Source organism: Pelobates fuscus, chromosome 10 (genome assembly GCF_036172605.1).
Source record: "Pelobates fuscus isolate aPelFus1 chromosome 10, aPelFus1.pri, whole genome shotgun sequence".
NCBI classification, from domain to species: Eukaryota; Metazoa; Chordata; class Amphibia; order Anura; family Pelobatidae; genus Pelobates; species Pelobates fuscus.
In genome coordinates, this window is record NC_086326.1 from 24,737,258 (window position 1) to 24,755,445 (window position 18,188).

Consider the following 18,188-nt stretch of genomic DNA (forward strand, 5'->3'; position numbering starts at 1 on the left):
AAAATAGTAATGCAAAGAAACACGAATAAGTGTGAGCTCATGGAAATCGTGAGATGTGTAAAATTATATCAGTAGGTGCAACCCGGTCTGAGTTAATCGCTCAGAATTCTTGTTCTGGGATAATAATGACACTACAAGCGGCACTGTCACTATTTGGGGAGTTTCCGAAATTTGCAAAGTCCCCCTACGGTGAGATTGCTGTCGGTGGCTCGGGGGGGAGAGCAGGTAAAGGTGAGTTTACGTACAATGAATAAGTGGCCAAGTGATCTCAGAACCCCTGTGTAGATGAAAAAGGAGGAGCTCTGAGACCAATGGACAAAGTGGTCAGAAGGTGGTGCCAGTCCACCAAAGGGCTTGGACCCAAATAAATATGTAAATAGAAAAAATTGTTGCTGGCAAAAGGTGAGTTTACGTACATGAACCTGTTCCTCACGGATGCTGCCATCTTCTTCAGCTCTTCTATGAGCTACCGCATCATGTGACCGAGTTTTACTTTGTCAGTGCAGCGGAAGCACCCATAGTGGCTGCCTGGAAGACAACCACTAGAGGCGTGTTTAACCCTGTGTGTTAACAATGCAATTTGCTAAACTAATGTTTTACATTGCAAGATTAAAAAGACACTACTCCTGCACCCTGTACACTTCATTATGATGAAGTTATCCCGGTGACTTTAGTGGTCTTGATAGTGATATTGAACCTTCTGCAACATGATTCACGACAGCAGTTGTGAATTAAAGCCTGCTACTAGTGATTTCAAGCCTGCCAATATTTCTGCCATGGAATGCAAAATAAAAAGTTAAACGTTCCAGGCTTTGATGTTTCCTTGAACACCAATTTATGCAATATTTTTAAAAGGCACCTATAAGTCCCCAAAATAACAATCACTATTTTTGGACCATAGGTTCCCTTCTGTCCTTTATTCAATAAAATAACATTAAATAACGCTTACTCGCCTGCTTTCTAGCGCAGACTTTCCACCGCTGCAGCCTCCATCTCCGCTTCCGGTAATATCCACATCCAAGCTGACATCACCTGCGGTCTCCTCCATTCCAGTGAAGTGGTCTTGGTGATTATACAAAGATATTCACTTAAGTGAGAACTCAAAGTGAATTTCAAATTTAAGGCCAGAGTAAAGTGTTTCTTTAAAGTGGTATTTAAAATAAAATACATTTATGTTTTCCCATTCTAAAGGCTGACAAAGAATCATGGGACTCGTAGTAAAAAAGCATCTGCAGATCTTTTGGGCACCTCTCAATTAAGATATCCCATGGGACGAGTTGAGATAAAGGGGGAGCATTTTTTAATAACAATTTTTAATATAACCGTTCTCCACTGTTTTACTCGCGTCACCATATAATCAGTTACAAACTGTTACCCAATATGTTAGAGGTGTGTCTGAATTACAGAATGCACAGTATCCTTTAGATTGTAAGCTCACGGGCCAGCTAGCTAAGCACTTTGTATAAAAGAGCTCCAAATGGTTAGATATCAGCTTACGGGCAGGGCTCTCTCTACCTCTTGTATTTGTCTGTGTATATTGTACGTTCTCCACTAATTGTACAGCGCTGCGGAATCTGTTGGCGCTTTATAAATACCAGTAATAAATAAATACTAGTACTGGTTATATAGCTTCTTCAATTCATCTAAATTTATATAAATAGATCATCTATATCAACCTATGTCACTAATATGGATAAAAAAACAAAGACAAAACTACCAATAGGTGTCTCAAACTCATGATCTATAGTGTCACAATAAAAATTAAAACATAGCTTTTAATAGGTCTACTAAAAAATAAAAAAAAATAAGATTATAAATATGAAAAAATAAAAAAGCACAAGGCTAAATCTATGTCCTGTAGTCTAGCTGGGGTTAACACTGAGCCCTCTAGGGCTAACACTGAACCCTCAATTTGTAGATATAGCAGAGAGAGTATCAGTGGGAAAGGATACTTAGTAAATCAAAGTGTAACAATAGCTACAGAATATGTAGCAAGAATGACAGAGGGGAGCGCAGTACATCTATTATCATTCTAGACTCTCCTGCAGTGAAGAGTCTGCTAGATACAGGAAAAATGTCTCTTGCGTTCCAATTACAAATTGCTACACAGCACACCTATGTGAGATAGAGGAATAAGACAGTAATTGTCAGAAAAAGTAATAATAAGGTGCCTGTAGCACAGGAGGATTTAGAAACAGTGAACCGCTAGGATTTATGTTCAGCAGTCCAGCAGTCCTAGCGCTAGCTAAGGGGCTCTGGACGCCTAGTCGGCGAAACGTCTGTTGTTATATCAACGCAGCCGCGATCACCAGCTAAATCACCCCTAATTAAAAAAATTAAAATGCTCTTACTAACTCTTCTCGCACTTCTCGTACCATCATATGTTTCTCATAAAGAACAAAAAATGCCAAGCTCTTCTAATAAAATGCTTCTCGTAGCGAAGCATCAAATCTAATGCTTCCTTATGAGCAACATTTGATGACATTCAATAGCCTCATGGAAGAAGAACGTCACATGATGAGTTAAAATCAGCCATCGCAGCGGGAGTACCTCTAGTGACTGTCAGGAAGACCCAACTGTCACGGTACCTATGGTGTCTACCTCAGAGGAGGCTAGACACCTAGACGTCCGTCCTCAAAAGGGGGCTGGCGCGCCTGATCTCGTCAGTCTCTCCGGCCGTTTGCACGCCGGCCGCGATAGCTCCGCATCCTTTTATGACGCGGCACTCATTAGCAGACGTCATGACGTCAATCACGTCCCGATCCGCCAGAAACCGCGAATCAGGACTTATTGGGGGCGGAGTCAACAATTAAGAGCCAAGGTATAAAAGAGTATTATTTGGAATGGTTCATTGCCCTGTCGTGGTTCTAGCTAGTCTGGTCACTCAGTGCTCTTTTGTCTATTGTCCTTTGGTATTTAATTCGGCTTTTTATTCTCAACCCTGCTTACCTCTCTTGTCCTTTTGGCCCGGCTTGTCTCTCGATTACCTGTCCTCTCGTTCTCTCGACCTCGGCTTGTCTCAGACTATTCTTGCCTACTCCTTACGTTAGTCCGGCCATTCTAAGGTCCGGTATACGTACCTATCTCCTGTTTGCATTCTGCGTGTTTGATCCCTGTCACGATCCTGACACCGACATCAGAAGCGTGTTTAGCCCTGCGATGAAAACATTGCAGTTTCTACAAAACAAATATATTTCAAACTGCAGAACTAAGAGGTCAGGGCCACTGCACCCAGATCACTTTATTGAGATGAAGTGGTCTGGGTGCTTTTAACATTTAACATAGACACCATAAACACAAAAACAACTTTAGCTTAATGAAGCAGTTTTGGTGTATAGATGATGCCCCTGAAGTCTTACTGCTCAATTCTCTGACATTTAGGAGTTAAATCACCTTTGTTTCTGTTTATGCAGCCCTAGTCACCTCTCCCCTGGCTGTGACTCACCATTTCCATGAACAAAATAACAGAACAGTGTGCTTTATCCAATCACATGTAGTGTATACTCAGATTTATTACAGTAAAATAAAACACAGTATGTTTAATGTGAACAAAAATAGATTTATTTCAATCAGATTTTACAGCATGGTGTGTTTATCCCTTTATAAATCAAGGCTCTTGATAAGATGCAAGATGTTTTGGACCAAGGCATTTTTGTGTTGTTAATTCTCCCACAATTTTACTCTTAAGTGCACACACACATTTTATATATAATTTTAAAATAACAATTGAGGTCACAGAAGGCAGATAGCCTGTGCACCACCTCCCCAGCACTTATCTGCATCGGCTGGCCGGGTAGATCCTTTGATCTCTCCTGTCGGCATTGGCCCATGGCCATAGTGACCCACCGGGTATTTGCTTTGTTTACCTGATGGCCAGGCTAGTCCCAGATGCCGGCAAGACACAGCGCAGGGGACTCAGGGCTAATAATAATAAATGACAACATTTAGACTTAGGGCTTTTCATGTACTATACTCTGTATTATGAGCATTCACCTCAATAAAAAAAATATTGACAAACAAAAAACCTTGATTGTTATATTTATAAATATTTAAAGTCAAGTGTAACAACTCGTTCCTTTTAGGTTAATGTGATACAATGTAAAAACCACAGAAAAGAAAATGTTACTTGCGCTTTCTCCTTAATCCCTATGTATATTTAGACAAATGGAGGTCATTTAGTTGCTCCAATGGCCATTGGAGGGAATGCCCGCCTGCCAACGTCAAGGCAGACCCCCTAAGCGGGTCCTAACACTGACCCTTCACCTTGCTTCCTTGAGCTTCTGGCAAAGATATCTCTAATGAGACAGAAAGGGGTATTTTTTATATACACCCCTATACTTATTAACCCTTAATAGGGAACACATGGGATGGGCAGCAGCATTGTAACCAGGCTGTGTGATACAAAGTAAATACAAATACAAAAAGAGAAGTCCTGCGCTTAGTCCCATTACTACTGGGCCAGCAGCAACGACTGCAATACACATCAGCCCCAATATATAGTAAAAACCACAGAAAAGAAAATGTTACTTGCGCTTTCTCCTTAATCCCTATGTATGTTTAGACAAATGGAGGTCATTTAGTTGCTCCAATGGCCATTGGAGGGAATGCCCGCCTGCCAACGTCAAGGCAGACCCCCCTAAGCGGGTCCTAACACTGACCCTTCACCTTGCTTCCTTGAGCTTCTGGCAAAGATATCTCTAATGAGACAGAAAGGGGTATTTTTTATATACATCCCTATACTTATTAACCCTTAATAGGGAACACATGGGATGGGTAGCAGCATTGTAACCAGGCTGTGTGATACAAAGTAAATACAAATACAAAAAGAGAAGTCCTGCGCTTAGTCCCATTACTACTGGGCCAGCAGCAACGACTACAATACACATCAGCCCCAATACATAGTAAAAACCACAGAAAAGAAAATGTTACTTGCGCTTTCTTCTTTAATCCCTATGTATATTTAGACAAATGGAGGTCATTTAGTTGCTCCAATGGCCATTGGAGGGAATGCCCGCCTGCCAACGTCAAGGCAGACCCCCCTAAGCGGGTCCTAACACTGACCCTTCACCTTGCTTCCTTGAGCTTCTGGCAAAGATATCTCTAATGAGACAGAAAGGGGTATTTTTTATATACACCCCTATACTTATTAACCCTTAATAGGGAACACTTGGGATGGGCAGCAGCATTGTAACCAGGCTGTGTGATACAAAGTAAATACAAATACAAAAAGAGAAGTCCTGCGCTTAGTCCCATTACTACTGGGCCAGCAGCAACGACTACAATACACATCAGCCCCAATATATAGTAAAAACCACAGAAAAGAAAATGTTACTTGCGCTTTCTCCTTAATCCCTATGTATATTTAGAGAAATGGAGGTCATTTAGTTGCTCCAATGGCCATTGGAGGGAATGCCCGCCTGCCAACGTCAAGGCAGACCCCCCTAAGCGGGTCCTAACACTGACCCTTCACCTTGCTTCCTTGAGCTTCTGGCAAAGATATCTCTAATGAGACAGAAAGGGGTATTTTTTATATACACCCCTATACTTATTAACCCTAATATGATACAATGTAAATGTCTTAAATATCTTATATTACTGGCAACAGAAGGTTGCAAACAGACGTAGAAAAAGATGACATTTGCAAAGGAAGGTAATATTACCACAATGAAAAGAGATTATAAAGGATTTATCAATATCATTTGCTCTGAAATCTCAGTTAAGGGTTACTCTACAGAAGTTAAGGTTTTGCAAGGATTGCAAAACCGAGATTACAAAACTAATACTTAGAAAAGCATTTCATCATAAGGCCTAATAAAACAGCTGAACTCAAAATGTATTCCTCAAACACTTCATACAAGTGTCAGGAATTCCTGGAACGTTTTACCGACTTCTATAATAGAAATACAGCGTGACCCAATGACACATAGACAGGACAATGATTTGTTCACCATCTAACATAACATTTAAGATCATCCCACTGAGTGCAAAAAAACGAAAATCTCCAGGTGAGACAAGTGCCTGGCTGAAAATGTTGGGCGTTTTTTAGGGCACAAGCATCTTGAAGGAATTAATCCCAAAGCCACCTATCCCGTAGTCCAATAACATAAGCCTCTAGTCTAGCCCCTAAGTCTCATAACCCATAGAACAATAATCACCATAACTACAAGTCCCCTTAACATTAAACATCTTAATTTTTCAACTCTAACCTTACCGCAGTGGCGTTGTTTTGTTCATGATTCGCATATTGCAAATTTCTTGCCCTCACACATTTTTGTTTTGGAGTAAAAGGAGATTGGTTCACAGACTTAAACATAGAAACATAGAATGTGACGGCAGATAAGAACCATTCGGCCCATCTAGTCTGCCCAATTTTCTAAATACTTTTATTAGTCCCTGGCCTTATCTTATAGTTAGGGTAGCCTTATGCCTATCCCATGCACTGTGTTAACCTCTACCACTTCAGCTGGAAGGCTATTCCATGCATCCACTACCCTCTCCGTAAAGTAATACCTGATATTATTTTTAAACCTTTGCCCCACTAATGTAAGACTATGTCCTCTTGTTGTGGTAGTTTTTCTTCTTTTAAATATAGTCTCCTCTTTTACTGTGTTGATTCCCTTTATGTATTTAAATGTTTCTACCATATTCCCCCCGTCTCATCTTTCCTCCAAGCTATACATGTTAAGGTCCTTTAACCTTTCCTGGTAAGTTTTATCCTGCAATCCATGAACCATGAATTGTTTTTTTTTTATATTGTACTTTTTCAAATAAACCTACGTTTCTATGAAAATGGAAGTTTTGGTTTTTTTTTGCGGCCCACATAAACTTAAATCTTGTTTATGTGGCCCGTGCCAGACTTTGAGTTTGACATGCTTGTAGTAAGGGTTACTCTGACCGGAAACAATGTTTTCTTGAAACACTGTTTTTTGGTTGGAATAACCATTTATTCATTATAACTTCTCCCTAGAGCAGTTTGCAAACACACATAAACAGAAGTTATTTTCACAGAAAATCTCAAGATGTGGTAGTTTCAAAGATTTTTTTTTTCCAACGCTTTTCCGGTCTTTTTATTAACTGCAATAAAACATCAATAGCTCTGTTTGCCTCACATTACTAGAATACTGGGTCTGTGATGAATATTAAAATAACTCACCCACTTCCTCAATTTGTGCACAAACTAATAGCCTTCTAAAAGCTATGTTAGTTTTTAATTTTTTTCTTTCATTTGCATGCTTTGCCGGGCAAGGTATGTAAATGATTTGACTGTTGCAATACGGTACGCACAGCAGTGATGGAGTGATGGATGAGTACACGTGCATTTACAGCACTTCTCTGCTAGAGTGCATACACCTGAGGCATCATAGTAGAGCAAAATCACTGTAACCCCTAAGTGCAGTGGAAGTATGCTTTTGTAAATTTACCTATCCTGTGTTATATGTGTCATCCCAGCAAACACTGAACTAGCGTTTACTGGAGTGAAAAAACAAAGTACAGTAACGAAGGGAATTCGCAGAAGTGAATTTGTTAAAGGGATAATATAGTGCTGGGAATAAAAAGTTGTATTCCTAGAACTATAGCTCACTCGCGCCCCCATCTCCCTCGCTCCCCCCTCCCCTCCCAGCATAGCAAGGTTAGGACCTCCCCACAGGAAAGCATTGCTGCAAGGCTTTCCTATAGGGATTTCACTGATGCTGGATGTCCTTATGCATAGCATGAAGATGTCCAGCATCTGTTAGATGACCAAAAGTCGTCCAACTATGGCATTACTTACCTCCGCCGAGCCGCACAGACCCCCTCCTGCCGCGCGGTCCCACCGCTCCACGCGACCGCACGGCACACTGAGGGAGACTCACCTCCATCGATCCTAGCAGACCTCCTCCTGCCGCGCGGTCTGACTGAACTACGCGGCCACATGGCAGGACATCTATCTATAGATGTGGACATGATATTACACCCACTCTTAAAGTGACCACGTCATCATTGCGATCATAATCTGTTTTCGATCGCAGTGATTACGTGGACCTATCAGAACATAGGTAAGCCTATTTAAGGCTTGTTTTAGCCCCCATTCATTGCCCTATCGTGGTTTCTGTTATAACCTTGTTTAGTGCTTCTAGAGATTCCTTGTGATTTCCTGTGTTTGATCACGGCTTCGTGTTTGACTCCTAATTTCTGGTTTCCTGACCTCGGCTTCATATTTGACTCCTGATTTCTGGTTTCCTGACCTCGGCTTCATATTTTACTCCTGATTTCTGGTTTCCTGACCTCGGCTTTATATTTGACTCCTGATTTTTGGTATCCTGACATCAGCTCCGTATTTGACTCCTGATTTCTGGTATCCTGACCTCGACTTTGTATTTGACTCCTGATTTCTGGTATCCTGACCTCGACTTTGTATTTGACTCCTGATTTTTGATATCCTGACCTCAGCTCCGTATTTGACTCCTGATTTCTGGTATCCTGACCTCGGCTTTTTATTTGACTCCTGATTTCTGGTATCATGACCTCGACTTTGTATTTGACTCCTGATTTTTGGGATCCTGACCCCGGCTTCGTATTTGACTCTGAATTTTTGGTATCCTGACCTGGCTTTGTATCTACTCTGAGTATTCCTGTTATTCCTGTCCTTGATTTATTCTTGACCCTGTTTCATGTTGTATATTTACGTTAAGTCCGGCCATTATAAGCCTCGGTAAACGTCTTTCGAATCCACCTTTTGTGGTTTCCTCTTTCCTGTGTGTTGGGGTACGACTCCCGTGACACTAACAACCAGAAAGTGACTCTAGTATCTGTCTGATTGGCAGCCAATAAAGGCAGTCTTATCACTGAACGTTAGTTATTGCAGTTTCTCAGAAACTGCAATTAGTACAATTGCATGGTTAAGGGGACAGGGTCACTGCACCCAGACTACCTTAATGAGCTGACGTGGTCTTGGTGAGTATAGTGTCCCTTTGATGAAAGAGAAGATGCAATGAGGGATAGAATAAATAAGGTTTCGTAAATGATTTCTGTTAGTTTGAACTGAATTCTGAAAGGTATGGGAAGCCAATATGAGGACTGGCAAAGGAGTGAGGTGTAACAGCAATGGTGAGTCAGGATGAAAGTGCATTAACTACTGATTGAAGTGGATCAAAGTGGGTATTTGTAAAGCAATATGAAGTGAGTTACAATAGTCAAGGTAAGAAAATAAAAAATACAAGAAGTGTCTTAATTGCATCTTGTGCTTGATAGAAGTGAATAAAGGCAATATTTTTAAGGTGGAAGTTATGTGATATGTAGACAGACTGGACGTAAAGAGAAAAGGTAAGACCCGAATCGAAAATAATTGTAAGACAGCAAGCTGGAAACTGGAACAAAAAATGGGTCAGGCCCTTAACCTTCGGGAACTCCAACTGAGATAGGTAGTGGGGGTATGTGGCACCAGAGGAGAAGACACTGAATGACCATTGAGACAGGTGTACTAAAAACCAGGAAAGTATAGAGTCACAAAGACCAAGGTTTGAGGTGAGTAGTTTGAAGTGAGTGGTCCACAGTGTTAGAAGCAGCAGAGAGAAGAATTACAGGAGAGTAATGACCTTGACATTTAGTGGATAGTAATGGGAGGGTGCCGACTCCAGATTGAAGAGGGTCAGGGTGTGAGCTTTTATGAGAGTGCCTTAGATGAGTGTAAATAAGCCACTAGAGGTTAGGTCAAGAAATTGCTTTTTAAGATGGACTGATGATTGTAATTTTTAGGGAAGTGAGGAGGACAGCAGAAGACAGAAATAGACTAATATACATTAGATATAGTACAAGACTGTGAAAAACTGATTAGATAAGGTGTGAGGGAATTAGGTCAAAGGGGCAGGTGGTGGGGTGAGAGGATACGCATACAAACTTCCTGTTGAGAGACTTGGTGGGAGCAATTTACAGTGAAGGAGGAACAGAGTTGAAGTTGAGTTGTGGGAGGGAGAAGGGAAGTGTGGAGATATTCTTAGTTTGGACGATCTCGTCAGTAAAGTGACATGCAAAATTTCTGGCAGCGAGTTTAGTGTGGAGGGCCAGAGATGAAAGGCGAATAAGAATAGGTGCTGATGAGGGAGATAAGAGGAAATCCTCTTTGAATATGACTAATCCACATACACTTAAAGGGAAACTATAGTGTCAGGAAAAAAGTTGTTTTCCTGGCACTATAGCTCCCTATATCGCCCCCTCCCTCATGTCATCCCGCCCCAGTGGTTAAAAACCCCTTCTGTCACTTACCTGATTCTAGTGCCGGTGTCCCTCGTCGCTGGTTCAGGCTTCTCCTCCGCTGACGTTGATGGGGAGACCTAATGTGCATGCTTGGCTCCACTCACATTAGGACTTCCCTCATAGGACTTCCCTAATTGTATAATGCATTCCTATGAGGTTTCGGGTGACGCTGGATGTCATGAGGTTGTCCAGTGTCAGTTAGGTGACCAAAGATCACCTAGCCACCCAGAAGTCCCTCTAGTGGCTGCCTGGTAGACAGCCACTAGAGGTGAAGTTAACCCTGGCAGGTAATTATTGCAGTTTATAAAAAACTGCAATAATTACCACTGCAGGGTTAAGGGACCTGGGACACTGCAGCCAGAACACTTCAGTAAGCTGAAGTGGTTTGGGTGTATGTAGTGTTCCTTTAATTGATCAAGGCTTCCCTGCTATACAGGTACTAGATCTACACAGAAAATACATAATATCTGTCATCTCAGAATATTCTTGTATATTCAGATTAGATCACTCTAGACAGTTTTTATTGATTTACAACCCCTATTACTCTAAGTCAGGTGCCAAAATAAGAGTTGTGGGGGTGTCACATGGGCAAGTCACCCTTTATTTGACTGGCCCATGGGTAAAAGGGACTTTTCACAACCTAGATGACCTCACTCAAGCGTCCTTCTTTTGTGGAGCAGAGATGACACGGAGGACGTGAAGATACAGCCAGAAAGGATGCTCGAGTCTGTGCCTACGGACACAAAGTCATCATGCTTCACCCACTTCCAGTGCAATGCTCTAACTGTGAAAACAAAAATAGTAACTTCATCTAAATGTCATATTAATATACTATGACAAGGGCAGCTCTGGGTCTCGGGTTGTAAAGAGAAGGTGTCACATGTCCATGATTTTTTTATGTTGTATATGTGATGTTACTAAAATGGTAAACTCCCGGTATGTGCTTGTAAGGACAGGGAATGCATAGCTGTAGCTATAGGACAGCTAGATCGGGGGGACAGGAACAGGAGATCTTCTTGTACTGTAAACTATGGAGGGAACATAAGTTGTTATAGTGCTTAGAATATCCCTTCAAGGATGGCTGAGCATGATGGAAAATGTAGTTCATTAACATCTGCAATGTAAAAGTTAGCCATCATTTTGTTAGAGTATGCAGCTCTTGACCTTTTTTTCCCTGAGCTCTTTTACCAAATAAGGAATGCTTTGCAACATATCTGGATCCAATTAATGCATGTCACACTCAGTCTCTACCACTAGGGGCAGCGTTTCTTTATGCTGATTACAGCTTCAAAAAATTGTATTATTGTATTATAACAAAGGATACAACTTAAACAGGACATTTACAGACCCCATAATGCTTGCCTGACAAAGCTTCATGTGACTTGCAGTGCAGTAACAGTTGAAACACTATCCTTGTGTCTCCTGTATTATAGGTTGCAAAAAAAAAATGCTTCTTATGGATAATTTTGGTGATATCATCTCCCTGTAACTTACCTTTATTGGCCATATCAGCGGTAGGCAACCTTCAGCACACCAGATGCCCTGGATTACATCTCCCCTGATGCTTAGCCAGTGTAATGGCTATACGAGCATGATGTGAGATGTAGTCCACAACATCTGCAGCACAGAAGGTTGCCTAACCCTGGGCTATACAGACTAAGCACTCTCCAATGTCTTAAAGGTTAACTGGAGTCACCAGAACCACTACAGCTTAATGTAGTGGTTCTAGTGTCTATAGCCTGTTCCTGCAGACTTAGCTCAATATAAACATGGCCTTTTTAGAGAAAATGCATTGTTTACATTGTTGCCTAGTAACACCTTTAGGGGCAGTCACTCAGACAGCAACCAGAGAGGCTTACTGGGTTAGGTCCTGCAATCTTTGCAGGACCTTTATCCAGCATCTCCACACACTGCATGTAAATGCTGAATGCTCCCCATAGAGATGCATTGATTCAATGCATCTCTATGAGGAGATGCTGATTGGCACAGGGTGGCATTTTGATCTTGATGATCTCAGCCAAGGAAGCAGTACCAGCCATTCAGCACAGTGATAAGGAAAAGGAAAGTAATATAACTTTTTACTCCATTCTGGTCAGTCCAGCACTAGCATTAGGAAAACATGTTTGTATTACTAATGCTATACCGTTCTTTTAACAAAGTTATGTAAAGAACATATTGAGAATTATTTTTTAAGTTTATAATAACATTTCTTATTAATGTATACAATGTATAGAATACATTCAATTGTAACTCATATTCATGAAATATAGAACACATTGAGATATTTCTAAATTTTTTATAAATAGTAAATATTAAGTGGTGAATATATGGAGAATCCTCTTTTTTTGATGTATGCTTCCTTTTTTGTTTTCTGTATCTCAATCCAAATGCCTCAATAAAAGAAATAGTAACAAAAATAATGCATTGCTTTTTTTTAAATATAAAGTAAAAATAAAGGGATTTATTATTAACATATAAAGTCTAAAAATACATTGGGATTTCTTTTGTTTTTATTACATATGTTTTGAAGTGTACATAATATATAACAATACAAATTTACTACAAGACATATACAATACAATGCAGCTTTGACAGACTAAAGATCCAGTGAGGGAAATACATTGATTGTAGACTGGTGACAAATTTAAAATTTTCTGCAAAGAATATTTCTCATCTTTAAGCGAAGGTTGTTTGTCCCAATCCCATTTCAGAATTTTGGGTGGTCAGTAAAGTGCTGATGGTGGCCCACAAGACGTAGCAGGTTCATGGAGACAAGTGGACAAATAATTCTTGCATGCTGTGACCAGATACAACAAGAAAACAGAATATATCCAAAAAGCTACATTCACACAGTTTGTAAATGAGTAACATGGTACCCTGAACACTCAATGTATCAGATAATACAGATAATTTCTTCCAATCCTGATGAAGGTTCCTTCAGTAACTCAACACATTGAATAAAATCATGTAAAAATCCCTGACAATTCTCAATTTAGTGAATAAGCATATACTGTGTCTACTGGGGTTAGTAGTGCTCTGGGTATCTCCACCGCATTATGTGTCTAGTACAGTGTTTAGATCCCCAGATGTTTTAAAACCACAGCTTCTGTGGTGCTTTGTCATTCTAAAGGCATGCAAAGCATCATGGAAGTTGTAGTTCTGCAACATCGGGGGATATACTTTTTGGGCACCCCTGGTCTAGTAGATGTCATCCCATAATGCTTCAATTTCGCTCATGCATGCTGAGTCATATGCACAGAAATGCCACATGAATGCATGCTTATATTTATTTCAATATATCCACACAGTGGTTCATTTAACATGTCATGATTCCCTTTTATTCCAGAAGTTTGGTCCTTAAGGGGTTAAAGGGACACTCCAGTGCCAGCAAAACACATCTATTTTCCTAGCACTGCAGAATCCTGCAGTGCCCCCCCTCCATCCCATGTTGCTGAAGGGCTTAAAACCCCTTCAGTGACTTACTTGAATCCAGCGCCGATGTCCCTTGGTGCTGGATCAGGCTCCGCTCATGCTCCTCCCCAGCAGACATCAGCGGCTTTCATATGGGGATTCTGGCGATGTTGGAGGTCCTCATGAATAGCATGAGGATGTCCAGCGTAGTTTAAAACACTTTTCGTGTTTTAAGAACCCGGAAGTCCCTCTAGTGGCTGTCTGATAGACAGCCACTAGAGGAGGACTTAACCCTGCAAGGTAATTATTGCAGTTTATAAAAACTGCAATAATTACACTTGCAGGGTTAAGAGTGATGGGAGTTGTCACCCAGACCACTTCAATGGGCAGAAGTGGTCTGGGTGCCTGGAGAGTCCCTTTAATTAACATGGATTAAGTTGCCTGTGCAAGCAACAGGAGGCATGGCCATGTTAAAAAACATTTAAACTACTGAGAATTTTAGAAAATAAAACAACCCAAATCTCAGTGATGACAGGTATACAAAGAAAAAAAAAATTCCTAACAGTCACGTTAATATAAACATAACATGTCCATTCATTCAATCAGGAAAAGCAATAATCTCATATACTGAAATATAACAGAATGGGAAAGTTGTGCAGGGTGCATTTCATCAATAATAATCGTATAATCGCTAAGGAAAAAAATAAATGTAAAAAATAAATAGATTGAAAAAACTAATAATAAAATATATACATACATACAGATCTATGATATGCCTATGCACTGTTATAAAGCCAAAAACTCAACTTCATCTCTGCCCTCCCCCCACTCAGGGCATGTAGAAACCCCAAACTATTTTGATCAGTGCTTTAAGGACAGGACACCGATTAACCCCATCCTCCCCAACTCTCTGAGATCATAGCATCAATAAACCCATCATATAACCAGTCCATGTGCAGAGTTTTGGGGTCTCTGGCTTCCACCAGGTATGTAATTACCACATAGTGTGAGTAATCATCCAAAAATCACACCAGTCCCTGCAGAGTACTGTTACCCTTACATATAATACATATAATACCTGAATGGATACATTAACGTTCTATCTCCCAGAACACTGACAAAGTTACTTTATCCACTATACCAACCCTGTGTTACTGTGTATTAACCCCCACAGCACTGGCAAAGCTACATTTTATACTTTTTATGAAGTAACTAAATAGTTTAATGCAAAATAGTTTTGTTTGTTTGTTTTTATAAAAATGTTACCAACACATTGTGTGTTTTATTTTTCTCTCAATTTAACAAAACCTGCAGGCTGGGACCTGCTTTTAGTGTTAGCTAAAGAGTAATCCGCAGAGATCAGTTTACAGGTATTTTGCACTGCCTTCATTTAGTAATAGGGAACACCCAGCTCCTTTTTAGAGAGCTCAGAGCAGAGCTTCCCTCTTCTCTCATTAGCAGCTGCCTTGTCCCAGCGAGAGGAAGGCAGGCAGTCTGCTGTGCACAGACACACTCTTCACCCCTCAGTGTCCCCCCTTCACAAACACTGCAATCATGCTGAAGGTGTTTGTAGAATCTGCAGCTAACATCCCCAAAACCAAGCTTGGGAAACCTGATCCTATAGTCACCATCACCTTTAAAGGTAAGAAAAAAAAATATTCAATGTATGGGGCAGCCATTCAGCATGAGAACATTCTCTGTTCCTTTTAGAAAACCCACAATTCCCAAAATAAACTTCATTTGGGAAGGAAACTTTTTCTATGTGTTTCTTTGGAGTGCATCAAATGATCCAATATATTAAATGTAGTCATGGCAATGGAATTCTGTGTTTGTTTCGACCAATCAAAAAAAAAAATACTTTGTTTCTGTAGGGAACCCCAAACTATATCAAGATCCCATGAAAAGTGTTATTTTTGTAACTTAAACTCGTTAATTTTGTGACCAGCTCCAAAACCAGGAAGTTTTACTGTATCTAGCGTGCTTTGTACACACATGTTCTGCTGTGGAAACATTGAGCATGCCACAAGTGGGAGTTATTCGCTAAATGGTGACATGTGATCAAATGGAATCTGAATCTGGAAAAACTTGGTCTGGTTGGAGTTTATAACCAAATCACAGAGATTGTATTATTTTATGGATTTATTTTATGTATATTGCTCAGCATGTTCTTGTTTAAAGGTGCTTTTCTGTGAGTAGTTTATTGCAGGACAGAGCCAAGTTTTCAAACATTTCTTTAACCCCTTAAGGACACATGACATGTGTGACATGTTATGATTCCCTTTTATTCCAGAAGTTTGGTCCTTAAGGGGTTAAACCTGGGTATATCTGTGAATTTTTTTTTTTTTAACCAATTCTTTGTCAATTAAAGGGTTAAATTAGTCTTGATAATACATTTTGCAGCTGTAAGGCACCTCCCACCAGGGCACAGGGTTAGTGAGATTCTGCAGAATATCAAATTAACTCTATTTATCCCAATTATCCCCTATTACCTTATACAATAGGACTGTGCATGTTGTGTCTGTACTTATAGTTGGCAATTGCTGGATTGCTCCAGGGATCAAGATGTGGGATTTGTAAAGGAATATAAACTTTGGAATAATGATAGTCCTATAAATGTTTAGTTTGTAGCAATAAATTGTTCTTTGCTACCTGGATGCGTATACAAAGAAAATACTTGGCATTTTAAAAGGAGCTACAGCTCAGATTTCGTTTTCTGCTATGGAAAAGGCATTTGCTCCAATGATCCAATATCAATCTGAATAAACCTCGTCCTCTAGTAAACTTGTTTTGTAATAACCTGTAATTATTTAGAACCTGAGGGAAACTATTTGAGAACTGAGCACTTCCTGCGGAAAATGGCCTAAGAAAAAGTACTCCCCCCAAGCCTGAAAACTGACTGAAGATTGTAATACCTTTTCAGGATATGAAATAGGCAAATACAATTCCCTTTAACCCCTTAAGGATCAAACTTCTGGAACAAAAGGGAATCATGACATGTCACACATGTCGTGTCCTTAAGGGGTTAAGGATCTGGTTGATCTTTATTTCAGTGAGTGATTCTGTTCTGCTTACATGATGGGACCGTAAACCATGGGACATTGCACCTAGTGTACAGCGCTGCAGAACTTGCTGGTGCTTCATAAATAACAACACCGTACATTTCAGGCCTACATATCGGAGTTGGTGGGGGGGAAAAAAACCCCATGATATGGATAAATTTTCCAATTCAGCAATTCTGGCCTAGAATGTTTTACATTGCCAGAGGAAAAGGACAGCATCTATGCTGTGTAACTATGCACTTAGGGCCACCCAGTGGTCACGTGCCATCAGCGCAACTCTCGTACCGGCAGCTGGGAGGAAGTGAGAGCCGGTCACTTCCTCCCAGATTACAGCCTGTGCTGCATGGGAGGGAAGAAAGGAGGAAGAGCTGTCAGAGAGGAGTTACAGTTCAACTTATGTTCAATTTCTAAATGAGAACTCAGAGCACCATAACCACTGCAGCTAACTATATAGTGATTATGGTTCCATGGCCATCACCAGTTGTAAGGAGTGAAACCTCTCTGAATGGTTTTACTTTTTACCTTAGGTCTGCTATATGCCACTCCCCACCTCCACTACTCTTTCTGTCTTTTTTTTTTAACTTTAATTAATGATGCCCAATGAGGCATTAATAATGTCATGCTTGTAAAAAAACAAGAAACAAATAAAAAAAAAACACTGTTTAACCCCTTAAGGACACATGACATGTGTGACATGTCATGATTCCCTTTTATTCCAGAAGTTTTGTCCTTAAGGGGTTAAACATACCCGATATCCATGGCGCAGATCTTCCATGCCTTGTGTCAGTGTCATGCCGGCACTCGTGCCATCCAATCACAGGTTTCTCATAGGAAAAAGCTGTGATTGGACCATTTTGCAGACTCAGAGAGCATGCACACAATCTGAGCCTGAGAGGGAGGCATATTTTAATTAATTAAAAAAAAAAAACCCTTGTACAAAGGACGGCTATCTTTCCCCTTGCAGGTGCAAGCAGAAATAGTGCACTTTCAGACTCTTATCACCATGACCACTACAAATCACTGAAGTGGTTATGGTGGCTGGCGTAATCCTTTAACCCCTTAAGGACCAAACTTCTGGAATAAAAGGGAATCATGACATGTCACACATGTCATGTGTCCTTAAGGGGTTAAATGACAACAAGACACCAACTTTTTTTTTTCTTTCAAAATGAATGATTTTATTTTCATTATTTATCATCCTATATAACCACTTAAATGGACACTCTAACATTAAAAATATATGTAGTTTAAATAAAGTGCTCCTTCTTGTTTTGTTTTAAGGCCATCCATTATTACAATAAACTGATTATTTTGTGTTTTTTTTTCTTTTGGTTCTGCTACAATCTACTCAACACGGGCCGATTTTCCCTTGTTAAGAACATCACGTGGGATGATCTCCATTCCAATTGAGAACATGTAGTGCATTTTCGCGTATTGCTGCATGCCGTCAACATGATGTTAGTCCTGGAGAAACATTGTTTCAAT

The 18,188-nt window shown here is 40.3% G+C and overlaps 1 protein-coding gene across 7 annotated transcripts in view; it reads left to right on the forward strand.

Moving 5' to 3' along the window:
- The first annotated feature begins 15,080 nt into the window (after positions 1 to 15,080).
- Positions 15,081 to 18,188, forward strand: part of MYOF (myoferlin) — a 135,890-nt gene continuing 132,782 nt past the window's right edge. For all 7 annotated transcript variants that reach the window (XM_063434992.1, XM_063434994.1, XM_063434996.1 and 4 more), the window contains exon 1: positions 15,081 to 15,286. In XM_063434992.1, coding sequence (XP_063291062.1) covers positions 15,199 to 15,286 — 88 coding nt within the window. In that variant the 5' untranslated portion in view covers positions 15,081 to 15,198. The remainder of the gene's footprint in view (positions 15,287 to 18,188) is intronic.